This window comes from Marmota monax, unplaced genomic scaffold (genome assembly GCF_021218885.2).
Source record: "Marmota monax isolate L192 unplaced genomic scaffold, Marmota_monax_Labrador192_F-V1.1 WCK01_AAM20220418_F8-fsc00017, whole genome shotgun sequence".
In the NCBI taxonomy this organism is placed as follows: Eukaryota; Metazoa; Chordata; class Mammalia; order Rodentia; family Sciuridae; genus Marmota; species Marmota monax.
In genome coordinates, this window is record NW_026695241.1 from 24,213,426 (window position 1) to 24,230,166 (window position 16,741).

A 16,741-nucleotide genomic window follows, 5' to 3' on the forward strand; every position below is an offset into this window, starting at 1 on the left:
AGTGAACATGAACAAAGGCTTTCCCCTCATTATTAATATTTGTAGGGTTTTTGACCAATGTGAGTTTTGTCATGGACTCAGACCCAGAACTACACAAAGCTTTCCCACATTACATATAGTTATACAGTTTCTATCCTCGGTGAATCCTTTCATGAACCCCAAAAGAACTAGAATCACTAAAGGATTTCCACGTTTCCTACATTCATAGAGTTTCTCTCTAGTGCCAGTCCTTTCATGGACTCAAGCAGAACCAGAATCATTGGCACCTTTCTTACCTTTCTTACATTCGTAGGGTTTTTTTTTTTTCCCATTGTGAGTCTCTTCCTGCCTCAGAACTGAACAGGGAATCTTAAATGCTTTCTCACCAAATTTACAAATTTATGGTCCATCTGCAGTATGAACTATTGTGTGTTTTTCAGACCTTTTAGAAGTGAATTCTTTCCACAGTGCTTGCATTCACAGGGTTTCTCTCCAGTGTGAATCCTTTCATGCCATCTCTAATATGAAAAATTCAAGTCTTCTGTAGCTTTAGGAGAAATGATTTCCCACATTCCTTGCAATCACAGAGCTACTCCCCCCAACCACTGAGTCCTTCCATGTCTTTGAAAGGATTAGTGATCAGTGAAGAACTTCCCACACTGCTTACAATTATGTAGTTTTTTTCCCCTACCCCAAGTCTCATATGGTTTGTGTCTGATTTACATCCACAAAATTATACCTATTAAGGAAAGAGTTCACATTAAGAGTAGTTCAGACACAATATATTCATAGGGGTTGTGCTCCACAAAGAATTTTCTTGCTCATATTAGTATTTAAAAATCTGGCTAAAGATTTCTCCAACATCATGATGCTCTTTAATTTCACAGGCTCTCTCTACATTATTATTGTTATAAAACCGAGAACTTAGGAGCCATTAATTGCTCCGTGGATGGCTAAGATCTCTCTGTCGAAGCACACCTCCCTGGAAGAGTGTCAGTGGCTCCAGTCCATATTATAGTCCTAGAGTCAGTGGTCTCTGCATGGTGCCAAGCAAGGCTGAGGTCTGTGTCTGTGAACCTGAATTTTGATACCTCACTTCAGATTGACCTACCTGATGCACTCAGTGAGAATAGAGAAGGTCAAGTATACCATGCACACCAAGACTACTCTGCCCACTTTTCAGAGCCCAGTTTTCTGTTACAAGACATGAAGACTTCCTGTGGCTACATGATGATCCTATTGAAAGCATAGACTATGCTGGACTCATTATTGCTGCTGCTCCTACAAAACCAGATTGTGGTGGTCCTCGAGAAAAGATGCAGAAACTGAGAAGAGGGTGAAGGGTCTATGACCTAAGAAGAATTTGCAAAGATGAAGCAAGAACTAGAAGCTGAATAGTATCTTACAGTCTTTAAGAAGACTGCATCCTCTCACGAGGTATTTCTTCCGCGGTTTTCTTCTCATACTATTCTTAGTGAAGATGACAACTTTCATGTTTTCCTGGAATATATCAGGATCTAAGTATTAGGTGGAAAAATACCACAGAAATGTTTGGTGGCTTCTTTCAAAGAGTGGTGAAAAGTGCTGATCAAGTTCTTTTTTTTTTTTTCTGGAGTTAAGTGGGTGGGTGACTTCTTTGAGCAAGAGAAGAACTTCCTTATTAATTATTCCTTGACCCCCAAGGTCCTGCTGCTCAAGCTGAAAGAATGACCACATCTCATAAAAATGTTGCTGAGGACTGTATTCACACTTCAGCCTGCTTGCAGAGGCTGGCTTTAGGTGAACCCACTGAAATAAAAAAATACCTATTGAAGGGTGCTGAACTATTTGAAAAACTTAGCAAAGTAGGGGGTCAGGTCTCATCAGATGAAGACTTAAAGTGGAGAGAGCTTCTCTGATACTACATGCTCAACATAGAGGCTGCAGAGTATCTCATATACAGATGCACCAGAGCCCTCTGACTATGAGAACTCAAAGCTCCTGATAAGGCCCGGTTAAAAAGCAAAGATGTCAAGTTGGTTGAGGCACACCAACAGGAATGCTGCCAGAAATTTGAACAGCTTTCTGAATCTGCAAAAGAAGAACTTATAAATTTCAAGTGGCAGAGAGTGGCAGTGTTTAGAAAGAACCTAATTGAGATGTCTGAACTGGAAATAAAGCATGCCAGAAACAATGTCTCGAGCTGCACTGACTTGTTCAGGAACAACCGATCTGTCTTTTCTCTGAAGGAAACAAATGTGAAAACTGCATCACTTGCACTTAAATCATTACCATGGAATATAACTAGCTTTGACTTTTCTTTAAAAACTCTATGAATAAATATTCTGATTTCTAAAAATCTTACCATGTGACCATGTTGGTTTAAAAATATTTTTATTGCATGCTACTTGGACATAAATAATATTTTCCTGATGCATTTAATACCTCAGAGTGAGCAGAATCTATATACCGGATTCTCCTCTAGTTTGTCTTCAGTTACTTAAGAAAGGATGTAGAAGATGTGTGTCTTCTGGAAATTAGTGGAAGCAGTCAACAAGCCTATGTCGGTCTCCCTGATTCATAAGCCCATGTCCCTACAGACTGATTCAGATAGGGAGGTGCCAGTTGGACAGAAAATAACAGCTATTTGTTACAGCTAACAGACATTCCATTCCTTCATTAGGTATTTTTCCTCCTCATTACTCTTGTGGTTCTTGAGTCACCTCAAGTGTCTGTATAATAACAAGGGCAAACAGATCTCATGTATCTCTGTAAAAACCCTTTGCAGTTCCATTTTTGTAGTTGGGATATAAATATGTGAGGAAAGATAAGTATGTAGGGGTCTATATAGAAACAAACAATACGGTGTGCTTTAGAAGACAAGAAAGATGTAAGCTCTTTCCCTGATGTTGGGGGGAATGTGTATTTGGGCTTTCATTTTCTATAAAGTATGCAATAAAATAATAAATCATCTTAAAAAAAAAGAAAAAGAAAAAACTAGAAATTAACCCCCTTGTTTTGGTAGCAATCTTCATTCCGTGGCTTTCTTATCCTGTTCTTAGTAAAGATGACAACTTATGGTCCCACTTTTTTTGCTAGAGAAGCCAACTTGCTAAAGGTATCCCACATTAAGTCTCTAGAATTTCTTCTGGGAAGGATCCAGCAAAACTCCTCCTGGGTGGAGTCTACAACTACATCAATCAAGGCCGCTGAGTTCATACCCAGCTCTCAGAGTGTCCTAGTGTCCTTCCATCCTTCCTTGGTAACTACCTACAGGTTACTTCAGGTCACAGTTCCACAGAGAGAACCACCTTATTATGGTTTGAATATGAGGGTGACCCAAAAGTTTATGTGTGAGACAATGGAAGAATGTTTGGGGGTGAAATGATTAGGTTATGAGAGACATAACCGAATCAGTGGCTTAATCCATTGATATGGATCAAGTGAGTAGTAATTGCAGGCAGGAAGGGAGGGTATGGCTGGAGGAGGTAAGTGACAGGGGTATGCCTTTGGCACTTATGATTTGTCCCTGGTGAGCAGAACTCTCTCTCTGCTTCCTGAGTGCCATGTCTTAAGCTGCTTTTCTTCTCCATACCCTTCCACCATGATGTTCTGCTTCCCCTGAGGCCCAGAGCAATGGAGTTGGCTGTCTGTGCACTGAGACCTCTGAAACCATAAGTGCCAAATAAAACATTTCCTCTTCTAAAATCCTTGTCAGGTCTCTTGGTCACAGCATTTAAAAAACTGACTAAAACCCACCTCATGTAGTTATAGACACATGAGATGTGCTGACAAATGCCTCTTGAACCATTTTCATCACCCTTAATTCATTGAACACTCATGGTTCAATTGGTGTTGTGACCATTGTGATCCTTATGTCTCTTATTCCATTTCAATCTTAATTACTATATACTTCTTAATTTATACACATATATGCGCCCACACACACACACACACACACACACATTTCTAGACACACCTCTACGGGTAATCTGAGAAACGGTTAACATTGGTCACAAGATTTGAAAAGACTAGCCGGAAAGCAAAGGCAGAGAACTGATGGAAAAGAGTCACTGCAGGTGGTCAGATAAAGTAAAGCCCAGCCAGGGGACTTGAGGGAGGCTTATTCAAGGCACAGAATTTTTCAGGTGGGAACTGTCAAAGATAAGGCAATTGTCCTGACAGCAGGAATTTGGGCAAATAGTTTTGAGGTGAAGTAGGGAGATGGATGTGAACTAAAGTCCTGAGGACTGAGTTAGGAGTTCATCACTTATTGACCTGGTGATTCTTTCACTGGGTGGTCTGATAAGAGGACAGGTTTACAGGTCAGTGTGCCACCATACCACTGCTTTAGGTGCTTTTCCTGTTAGGTATTTCATGTAAAGAAAGGACTTATGACGTTCAGTGATCTGGTGTGTTTGCTAAACTCATGGGACTGGGTTTCTCTGGTATGGATTTGATATGCCAGTGCATTCATGTTCTTCTGATTTAATTTGACAAATTCACAGGTGGTCATTTTTTTATTAGTACAATTAATTCACTTTTTAGTTTGTGCCTTATGGCTGTGCTATGCAGTTGGGGGGTTATTCCTTTTGATATATTGAGCATGTCCTACATCTGGTGATTTATCTGCCCAGACAAGGCACCAAATCATTGTGCCTTAGCACTTGAACTCCAAATGGAACATCTCAAGGATGTTCCACTGCTTTACAAAGTGGGAGGGAATTCAGGGCTAGGCACAGCCTGAAAGCTGATGTTCTATACAACACAGAATAACTCAGAACTGGGCACAGCCTGCTCTCTACAAATAGTTTTTATCAAGTAAAACCTTATACATATAGTCTATATATGTTGTTTATATAGCCTATGAATGTTCACACCTGCATTATCTGTAAGTATATCCCACAAACTAGAAAAAAAGCAACCCATCTTTATATGAATAGTTAAGCAATAGTTAAGCAAACTGGTATGTTAATTCACTGAGATGTTTCTCTGAAATAGCATGAGCATACTTTTGAGAGAAACAAGGGCATGGATGAATCTCAGCGACATTATGATTAGAAAATGAAACCAGACCAAAGGGAACACACAATTTAATTTGAAACCAAACCAAAGAAAATGATTGATACATGATTTAATTTAGATAATGTTCAAACATATTTTCCAAAATACTCTGTGCAATTATTGATATAACCAGTAGTTTCCAGGTGTACATAAGAGGGAAGGGAGATAGGACATAGAGGGCCCTTTCTGGTACAAATAAATATCCTGATTGGGATGGCAGTTTGGAATTAAAACTTATCAAACTGCCTCCTTCGATTGTGTGGTTTTTACCCTATGCTGAGTGTTATAGTATGCTTCTTTAATAGCCTCTGAAATTCTCAAGTGTTAGACAATGCAGCAATGTTTGGAAATGAAATTATTAGATTATGGTGACTGTCAACCTATCAGTATTAATCCATTTGATAGATTAATAATTTGTAGACAGGTGGGACATGACTGTAGGAAATAGGTCATAGAGTGTGCTATTGGGGATATCTTGTCACTGGATCCTCCCTGCCCCCCACCACTCCCTGTTTCCCGTTTGCCTCAAACTGAGCAGTTTTTCTCTGCCATGATCTTTTTGCAGTGGAGTTGACCAATTATAGGCTGAATCTTTCTTCCTTTAAGTTGTTCTTATCAGTATTTTGGTCACAGTGAAGAAAAGCTGACAAACACACTCAGTTTAGCTCAAATGAGTCAGTTTTTAAGAAAGGGTCTCACTTTAGCTTCTATGAGATCTAGTAAACACACCACTAATTTATCTCAGGAACCATCTTTTTTACCTTTTCAAAACTCATTTCAACCTAGAATTGCATATAAATGAGTTCAACTTGATATAAGAAAATTACTGAGCTTTATTTCTTTTGTTTTCTCCTATTTGGGTCATATATTCTATTAGGAAATAATAGCATGCAGTACTATTTAGAAATATGATCACATTCACATTTAAATGTGCTATATTTAATTTTGGAAGATTAAAAAACAACAGAGATATCCAAAAAGTTACAAGTGTGTCATTATGTCATCCTGCAATGAATTTTCTGTGATAAAAAAAGTAATTTCTAAGAAGCAAGAATAATTTATAAAAGGTCACAAGAAGAATATAAATAATTATAACATGAAGAAGTATGTAACTGACTAATTCATGCATTAGATATGCCTTCAGAGGTACTGAAATCCATAAGAATGATGATACAAGGAGCCTTATGTGGGACCGATAAATAGCTACTTTCAATATACAGGTTCTAGAAAATGCAGGATCATTTGAAGCCCCAATAAACATACTGCATTCATTTATAGATCATCTAAATAGTATGAAGGAAACTATTTGCGGAGACAAGGAAACCAGAAATGAGTTAGATTTGACTGATAATGTTTGTGAGTGAGGGAGTGTGTCTTTACTCTTTAAATGAACTTCTTGAACTTCTTTTGTGTCTCATCTGCTGTTGGTTACTATGTGTTATTTTTGAAATTGGAGAAATTTAAAAATTTGGAATGATAATAGCATCAGTAATAAGTCATGGTGCAAAGCTTGAAGTACTCATTCCGCATTCCGAAAGCACACATGCAAAATAAAATCAACAACAACAACAAAAGTAAATAAATAAATAAAGCTATCTCAAACAACTCTGGAGACGTTTTGGAAGAAAATATTTGACAACTTTCCAGAAAAACCCATTAAGGAAAGCTCCCCTTCAAAATGTGACAGGAATTCAAGAAATGATATATCATAATCTCTGGAAATATGAATTAAAGAAACAGATATGCATGATGAGAGAGTGTCTTGGCTAGAGTCCTTTGGAAATGTTTCTAAACAAGAACAGTACAGATTTCATCAAATTTTTGAAAGCAGCATTTGAAAGAAAAAGGATATATTTTCCAGTCACCACATCAGAAAATCAAATATCCTATTCTCAACAAGAAAATTACAAGATATACAAAGAAACAATAAGACACAACTCATTCTAAGGAACAAAAGAAATCAAGAGCAACCATTTCTAAAACAACCATCTCTAGAAACAATCACGTGCAAGTATGAATACATAACAACAAATTCCAACATCATGTATAATTATAAGGTACCAATAAAAATGTGGAAGAAAATTTAGATAAAATGAAATTTTACTGTTAAATTTTTTAAAGTCCTAGTTTTACTATCTAAACTTGACCAGCTTTAAAAAAAAAAAACTAGGTCTGCAGACTTACTAGACAAAGTCTGTGAAACAAATCTGGTAAACATATTCAAAGTGTTAAGGGGAAACATGGACAAATAGCTAAAAGAAATAGAAAAATAATACATGGAAAAAGCAATAGTTAAGAAAAAGAATTATAGGAAAAAATAGAAAGTCTGGATCTTAAAGTGGCAATAAATAAAATAAAAAGTGATCTAAAATGGTTGTTCCTTCTACAGATTTGGTCAGGCAGAAGGAACAATCTGAGGATGATTGAAATTTTCCGAGCTATTTGTCCAAGAGAAATAAAAGCTTACATTCACAAAAAAAAAAAGAAAAGAAATTTTCCAATCTCAGGAGGAGAAAGAAATAAGAATTTAAACACTCAAGCAGAATATAAAAGACTGGTAATCCAACAAACATGTACCATGAGGGTCTGAGATGAAGAATACAAACCTAGTCTGAGAATTCTCCAAATCTTTACACTCTACTTCATTTTTAACGTAAATTCTATTTTAAAACTGTTTGTTTTCACATTTTGCTATAAGAAGTAAATAAAAACCATAGAGATCCTTTCAAGGTTTGTTTAGATGCTCTAGTTCACATCTCTCTTTGTTTTTGTAAACATTCATTTAGTTGTCAATGGAGCTTATTTATTTATTTACACGTGATGCTGAGAATTGAACCCAGTGCCTTATACATGCTTGGCAAGTGCTCTACCACTGAGCCATGACCCTAGCCCTAGTTCACACCCTTTTTTTAACACCCCTTTCACAAAACCCTCAGGAATGGACACAAGTTACTCACATTTTTGCAATTTTATAACAAGGATGACCTTTTCTACAAATTAAAACAAGTTATTCCTCATTTTCTGCAGTTGACTGGCAGAGATGACACTGCCACTACCAGCCAAGCTGATGCATTTATAAATGTATTAGTTCTTATTTATGTTCAAAGCTTCTGACTTTCTGTGTCACTATGATTATTTTACCATCTAATGTTGAATCTCAGTGAATTCCCTCAGTCATCCACCTTGATGACGTGCATTAGTCCTGCTGCTGGAATCTTGAGCTAAGGAGAAATTGGAGAATGCACCCTTTCTCTAATCTGTCATTTTCCATTTTGCCTATGCCTTCTTGCAGCAGTCTTGGTCACAAGTCCTCCTCGGCAATAGGCAGCTGATTGCACTCTGGGCCTCGGTCCTTTCAGAGTGCTGTGTTATTCTTGGCAGGCTGTGGGCTCAGGGTGTAACATGACCTTTTGGTGTTTGGGGCCACAGTCATGATTTGAGAATCTGAAACTAATTTCTGTGTGGTGATTGTGCTCTGGGCCCAGGATGGTGACTCTGGATGAGGCCAACTGGGTTTACCATTGCCTCAGGGACAGGCTTGTAGGGACTACTCTTTTTAAGTATACCAAATTTCATTATAACACACTAAATGTAAATTGGGACGTAGAAGGTTTTGGTTAACCCTGTTGTTGAAACAGCAAAAACTTGACTTTCCCTTTTACTTCCCTGTAATAGTATCTGAAAAACAGTGGCCATATTAAATGGGGTATTCGACATGATGCTGCTTCAATTAAGTAAAAATCAAAACACACACACAGAGAGAGAGAGAGAGAGAGAGAGAGAGAGAGAGAAAACCCCACAAATAATAGACTCATGGCAATTCTAGAACATAGGGTTCCATCTAGTGCAAGGAAAAAATGACTCTAGGCTTAGTGAAAATCAGCAGCCTACTTAGAGCTTAATTCTTCAATACCCTAATGATAATGCATATCAACAAGTATCAAGAACTTTCATGGAAACATGTACTCAACCAAATATCAAACAAGGCACCAGAAACTGTCCATAGAGAGTGCCCAATGGGAGAACCTTCAGAAGACCTGAAAGCATCTTTTTCAACAGAACTCAATGAGCTTCAAGAGAACACAGAGAACAGATGCAAAACCCTAAGAGAGAAACTTGGAAATATGGAAGCAATTTGAAAGCCCCAACAGATATTGAGCGGAAGGATATGCCAAGTAAAAATTAAGAACATGATTATAAATAGAAGAATAAATCAAACAGAAGAGAGAATGAGTGAGCTTGAAGACGGGCTCTTGAAAATACATAGTCTAGAAAGCAGAAAATAGAAAAAATAGAAATGGAATTTGGGGACAGCATTTGGAGAGGAAATATTTCAGTTGTTGGGGTTCATGTCGGACTTGAGAATGCCAAAGCAACAGAGAGTTTATTCTAAAAGATAGTAACAGAAAACTTCAGAGGCCTAGGAAAGTTGTTCTGGTTTAGATATCTTCCAAAAGCTCATATATTAGATGACACAAGAATATTCAGAGGTGAAATTATTGGGTTTTTAAGAGATGGGCTGGGGTTGTGGCTCTGTGGCAAAGCACTCGCCTAGCACGTGCGAGGCCCTGGGTTCAATCCTCAGCACCATATAAAAATAAATAAAAATAAGAGACTTAACAAAATCCACTCAATACCTTCATCTGCTTGAATTAACTGGGTGGTAACTGTAGGCTGATAGGGTGTGACTGGAGGAGGTGGGTTGCTGTGATTTTGCCTTTGGGATTTATATTTTGTCCCTGGTGAATCAGGCTCTCTGTGCTTCCTGGTGGCCATGTCCTGAGCTGCTTTCATCCACCACACTCTTGTGCCATGAGATTTTGCCTCAACTAGGGCCCAGAGTAATGGAGCTGGCCATGTATAGACTGAGGCCTGACATTGTGAGCACTAGGTAAATTTCTCGTCCCTGTAATTGTTCTTGTCAGGTTTTCTGGTCACAGTTGTGAAAAAAAACAACTGACTAAAAGAGAAGCATACAAAAATTCTGGTACAGAAAGGTCCAACATTATCCATCAGATAGAACCCAACTAAGCCTACCTTAATGTATGACACAATGAAGCTCTCAAAGGATAGAGATAAACTTCTCAAGGCAGTGAGGAAAAAGGAAAAAAATAATGCAACAAGGGTGCTCCAATTAACCTGAAAGCAGACTACTGAACGGGAACCTTATGGGCTAGAAGAATGTGGCATGAGATTTTTCACAGCACTGAAGGTGGGGGAAAAAGCTGACAAACATAGCATAGCAAAAGTATAATATATATCCCCAGAAAAAAACAAAAACTGAGAGATGTCTCCTATAAGAAATGTTAAATGGCATTCTTCAAACTGAAAAAAAAAAAAAAGATCCCTTAATGGGTAGGAAGAAAAATTGGAAGGTGTACCTCATTGGTAAGAATAACTATACAGACAAATTCAGAATCTCTAATACTGTAAATATGGTACATTTATATATTGACTAAAGACTAAAAAAGAGAAGTTTTTTTTTTAAGATAGAGAAAGAATTTTTTAATATTTCTTTTTTAGTTTTTGGTGTACACAACATCTTTATTTTCTTTTTATTTTTATGTGGTGCCGAGGATCGAACCCAGCGCCCCGCACTCGCCAGGTGAGCGTGCTACCACTTCAGCCACATTCCCAGCCCCAAGAGAACAGTTTTTAAAGTAACTATATTAATATGTTAGGTAAGCAATTAGAAACTCACTTCAACTCTAAGGAAATGCCTAAACTGAAAGTGATGGACAGAATAAGATATCCCAAAGAGGAACCCAAAAGAAAGCAGGAATAGCCTTGCTAATATCCAGATGAAATATAAGTTAAAAGCAGTAAAAGAGACAAAGAAGACCAGTATATAATGATAAGTGGTCGATTCAGCAAGAGGAAATAACAATTCCAAATATATGTGCACCCAATATCAGAACACCCAAATATAGAAAGCAAATATTAACAAACCTAAAGGGAGAGATTAGATGGCAATTTAGGGACATTTAAGGCCCCTCTTTCTGGGATGGACAGAACTCTGGAAAGATGAACAAACTATAATATCACCATGGCAACCCCACTGATTCTCTCCTTCTGCATCATTCTTCTCCCCTCTGGTACTTACCCTAATCCAGACTTCCTGAAGAGGAAGAATTTGAAATATGACCCCTTTAAAGGAGGAATATATTATCCTGGTCACTCACCAGGCTCCAAACAAGCGCACTGTTTCTGATGTGGTTCTTCCTGCCCTCTGGTTAGTTGCATGCTACAATTTGTAGCTGGCCTGCGTTTTTGCAATTCCTGGGATTTTGTATGTGCTATCCTATGATTTCAATCATAAGAAGCATTAAGAAGTGTTCTGTTATTGCCCATGATTTTTTATGTGATTGTTAATCAATAAACTGTCAAAGACTATGCATAGAATATCACAGGTTTAGCATAAGCTAGGAATAAATCTGAGGATAATGAGACTAATGGCCACTGGCATTCGCTTAGCCCTAAAACGAGATAAGATTACAACTAGTGAATTTTGGCTTTCATAGGCTTTTCTTAGGTGCCATCATTACATTTTGATTGCTTATGGAGAAGTATGTTTCATGTCTCTATGTTAAATGTAGTTCTCAAAATTCTGAAAGAGTAGCACTTTGTCTATAATCGCTTCGTCAGCACGTGTCAGAACTGCTGTTGAAATTTACAATGCCTATAATACACAAGTTCATTTTAGTCCTCCCTGTGGATCTCTGACAATTCTTACCCTCAGTAGTTTTCCACTAATGATAAAAATAACAACAAAAACCCAGTGCTTACTAGTTGGAAACAGATTGTGACAGTGTTAAAACTAGAACATCCTAGCACATCCGGGATCCAGAACAGGGCATATACGAAAACTTAGAGTCCACATCTTCAATGAGTTTCTCTTCCTAGTGAATCTAAAAGTTTCTGTTTCACCTATAGGACTATTAAGGATATGTATAATCTGGTCAGTGGGTGTAGCTCAGAGGTTGAGCTCTTACCTGGTTATTGCAAGGCTCTGGGTTCAATTCCTAACAAAATACACACACACACACACATACACACATAAAACATACACACACACACACACACTCAATCTCTCTCTCACTCATTCAAAAATATGATCAGACATGAAGCGAATTTAAGCACAGCAAACCATTTTTAACTTTCCAGTGAATTTTATTTCAAGATTAACTTTAAGATGACAACCTCAGAATCACGAAAATTTATGAAATTGTGAGAGTAATCATTTCTTTCAGCAAGTGCCATTGTACGTTTTTCCATACAGTGAGTCCCATTAGTATTCATTTCTTAGGAGGTTTAGCCTTTTTCTTCGCATCTGCAGTTATTTTTGCTTTTATAGCTGCACCAATACAAATTACAAGAAGAAAAGCAGTGATTCGAGATAAGATTACAACTAGTCCCTTGTTTACAGTGACTTGAATTTTGGCTTTCATAGATAACTCTTTATCTGGTGGAGGGCCACTGTCTTCACTGCCACCTGTTCCTTTCTGTTCACAGTCTGGTGGTTTCCAACCCCTCAAACAGTGACACTTTTCCAGATTGTTGCACACACCTTTGTAATTGCATGTCTTCACATCACAGGTAAAAGGAAAATCCTGATGAAAAGTACAGTTTTTATTTAAACAGTATTGTCCAGGGCCACAGGTTGCACCATACACTACAAGTCCCACTTCTGGTAGTTCTTCACCATAATGTGTATCAAATCCAAAGCATGATTCCAGTTTAGCGTCACCTACATATATGTGATGAAATGTGCTGTGCTCAGCTACACCAGGAACTTGTTGAACATTACTGCAGTGCAACATTCCACATAAAACATCATCTATTTCACATTTCATAGGTTTAGTTCCCCCTCTTACGAACTTAAGCCCACAGTTTCCAAATCGGTCACCTATTACATTCAATTTTTCATAGCACATTGGTAAAGCATCTTTTACTTGGTATCCAAGAAGGGCTTGACACTGCAAATCACGGTCACTGCAGTTTCCTCTCACACAAACAGAGAGTGGTGAACATGGGGTTCCATCCTGGACATATAAATCATTTGGGCAATTATTCCCTGTCCCATCACAGTACTCTGGAAGGTCACAAATACCATGTACATCTCTGCAAAGCATTCCCGCACTAGCGAATTTACAATGATCGCAGCAACCTCCAGTATCGCATGTACTGCCAGAAGTGAAGGCACAGTTGGTAGAACAACAAGAGTTATTGGCACACTCCTTAAGGGAGCCACAGTCACATTGTTCATTCGAATTTACATCCTTGTCTCCACAACGATTAGCAATATAAGGAAAATTGGAGTATGGTTTATTAGGTAGACTCAAGCAAGGATCCCATCTATGTACCATCCAATGCAACCTATCATAAGAACAATTGCTAAACATATCTAGAAGACCAGGTATTGAATTCATAACACAACGATGTCTTCGAAAACAAACACATGAAGGGTCGTCATGAGCTATGCCCATGTTGTGAGCAATTACATGTGCCGTAACAGCTGCGATCTTAAATATGTGATAGTTTTCAAAATACACATATGCTGCTCCCCAATTGGGGTTGCAGAAGCCAGAATGGGAGGCATAATACTTCGAACCTCCTACCATATATCCTAGATAAAGTATTGAAGTGTCATGTGTAAAAACTTTCCACAGATTATAAAATTTCCATAAACCAAATTCATGTGTAGCCGTAGAAGCATGGTTGTATGATTTCATGTTAAATGTATCCTCTTTTTCCCAAATGCACAGAATACGTATGTTGGAATATAAATTGCCTGGTCTGAAAATGGAATCCAGGATATTATTTATAATCACTACATTTTCTATTATCTGGGTCTGATTTTGATTCTGCGAATATACTGAACTACTAATTGTGAAATGAAGCTTCATGTGTTTCATGTGTGATCGCCACAAATAAACAGGGCCTGCTCTAGGACTTTCAGCTAAGTTTACCTCTTCAGGTATTTGATTTGTCTCTTCCTCTTTAATTTTACACCTTTCATCTTCATCTGCTCTGTCTTCTGACACAAGCAGAGAAACCACATGCTCAAATTTGGAAGAAGCCTCCAATGGTTTGATTTCATAAGTGAAGTCATCCACCTGCAGCATGCCACGCAGCCCTCCATAGCAGGTGTCCAGGGTGGCCACGGACCCAGGAACCCCTTCCAGATAGCTGTAGTAGTAACAATCTTGAGGGACATATGGGTAGTCCTCCTGATTGGCTCCTTGGTCATTATTAGTAACAACAGGAAAATGTCTGGGTATCAAGTTCTTCTTGAGCTTCATGTGGATCACATGTCTTTGTCCCCAGAAGCGAATGCTGTAGGCAAGCTGGTTTGGCATTTTAATTTCACCCCTCCTCTGGGGTACCTTCTTGGGAATCACAATCTCAGAAGATGTGAAGCGCCATTTTGGGGGGCCATGGGAGCAGCAGACAAGGCAGAGAAGTACCCAGAGTACACGCAGCCAGAGAACTCCCGTCAAGGGTCTCTGGGCCCAAGCAGGCCCCATGAATAAGGGAGCCTCAGCCCAAAGCAAATAAGGTCAAGTGGGAGGCAGGCAAGACTGCTGTGGAGGTAGTCAGGAGGACAACAGTGACTGAAGGCCTGGTCAACTCTGAGAGTTGAAGGGGAGAGTGAGGCTATTACATAACAATGCTGTGCTCAAGTAGCTGGTTACTCAGAGGATTGAACCTTCTTGGGAAGGGAAAAAATTGGGGTTGTATTTGGAAAAAAAAAAAGGTGTATATCTGAGCTGAAAATCTCCAGTTCTAAAGGGAATTAATAAGAAGAGAAAGTGTTAGCACAAAAAGATCGGGCCTGACACTTCACAGATTAGCCCAAATCCCTTATTCAGGAATGGAGTCATGGTTCTCATGGACCCACTCTCCTAGTATCACTAAACAAAGGAGGGTATTTGGCTTATGAAGGTTGTACTAAGAGGTGATTTAATTAATGAGCATGTCAGCTTGGGCACACAGGAATTTGGGGTCTGTTTTACTGGGTCAAATGGGAGGGAGTCTGGGGTCAATGGTCCGTCTCTGGGATTTATCTTACTGGGCCTGGTGGAAGGCCTGGGGTCAGTGGTTGGTTTCTGGAAAGGATTTGTTTAGGGAAGGATTAATGCTTTGACCTCTTCCCAGAGACTGCCTTTCTAGCTTTGATGGACATCTCCTCTCCAGGATTTTTTTTTCACTACTGGAAAGTATATACTAGGAGAGGATCAATGTTCTCAATGTGTGGCTTTCCTTCCCACTCCCCTTTTCCTAGGTCTCACTATTTGGGAGTTTGTCATTTTCCATATGCAATAGGAAGGATACATTGATTTGGTGCAATTTTTGGACAGTTATGGCTTTTTCTCAAACTAGAAGAACCAAGTAAATAATAAACAATAAACAGTAAACAATAAATCATAAGTGGGATAAGAATAAATGGGGTTTGTGCAATTTTAGGACAAATATGAAGTTTTTCAAACCTATATGAGTTAAGGGTTCAATAGTAATTAAGTTAGGAACCTTATAAAATGTAGAATAGATATTCTCTTTGGGAATTTAGAGGGGAGAATTAAATTTCATGGAAATTGAATTGAGTTGGGGGTGACTGATGCAATGAAAGTATAAATACATGTCAGGAAATGAAAAAATATAAGGTGTGAAACAATTTTCTTATCAAATTCAACCTTACCTACCCTGTGGTCATCAAAAAATTCCAGCCCTATAGGGTGGCTCAGTGGAATCCATTTTGTTAATACCAACAATTAGTTGCTTCATACCCAGTGTGGAAACCCGAAGGGCATTTCATGGGTCTGCCAGTCGTGGAGTGATCAGCTTCAAATTCACCAATACTAGTAGCAATTATCAGAAATCAGCCTGAGATAGGCCTGTAATCATGTTTTTTATAAGGTCTCTGTGTCCTGGGGCATCAATGATAATCACATAATACTTGCAGCTCGCTCTCAAATTTCCACAAGGAGATGTCAATGGTGATACCACGCTTATACTCAGCTTTTTTTTTTTTGTCCAAGACCCAGGTACACTTGAAGGAGCCCTTTCCCTTCTCAGCAGCCTCCTTCTCAATTTTTTAATGGTTCTTTTGTTGATGCCACCACATTTGCAGATCAGATCCCAGTAGTGATAAACTTGCTTGAATCTATGAGACCAATGATAACAATGTTGTTTTCCCTTTTCCATTTGATTTAGTGGTAGTTCTTTTAATGGTGTTCTGGCACCAAACCCATGGGGCAGGGTGGGATGGGGTGGGGGCCTTTTTTATGTATCTTCTTCATTTGTGTGTATGTATGTGTGTGGTGCTGGGGATTGAACCCAGGCCCTTCTGCATGAGAGGCAAGCACTCTACCAACTGAGCTATATCCCCAGCCCATTTTTCATGGATCTTGAAGAGCATTTTATAGTATCATTTAAAGGTTCACTTTACTTTTAGTGGCCTCATAGTATCCTTTCATATAGATGTATTCAAGAAGTTTCCTAATAATGGACTTTGAGATGACTTCCTATTTTATTTGGTTCTTACAAACTACTCTGAGAACATACTTATAACATATATTTTGGAGTACAGTAGAAAGTATATTCATAGAAAAAATTCCTAGCAGTGACATTGTTGCATTAAAAATTTTGAAAAATAATTTTCTATATTATTGAACTAAGTAAAGCATTATAAAGTTTGGTCCTGTTATGGTTTAGAAGA

At 38.4% G+C, this 16,741-nt stretch overlaps 1 protein-coding gene and 1 pseudogene across 1 annotated transcript; one reads left to right on the plus strand and one right to left on the minus strand.

Annotated features, from left to right (window-relative positions):
- The first annotated feature begins 7 nt into the window (after positions 1-7).
- On the plus strand, positions 8-2,294 carry LOC124090444 (sorting nexin-5-like; annotated as a pseudogene).
- Positions 2,295-12,317: 10,023 nt separating this feature from the next.
- On the minus strand, positions 12,318-14,549 carry LOC124090445 (disintegrin and metalloproteinase domain-containing protein 20-like). Its single transcript, XM_046441129.1, has one exon. The coding sequence runs from the start codon at positions 14,547-14,549 to the stop codon at positions 12,318-12,320; it is 2,232 nt and encodes a 743-aa protein (XP_046297085.1).
- Positions 14,550-16,741: the final 2,192 nt, after the last annotated feature.

Coding starts and splice junctions, on each gene's coding strand:
- LOC124090445 (XM_046441129.1), bottom strand. CDS start 14,549: ATGGGGCCTGCTTGGGCCCAGAGACCCTTGACGGGAGTTCTCTGGCTG.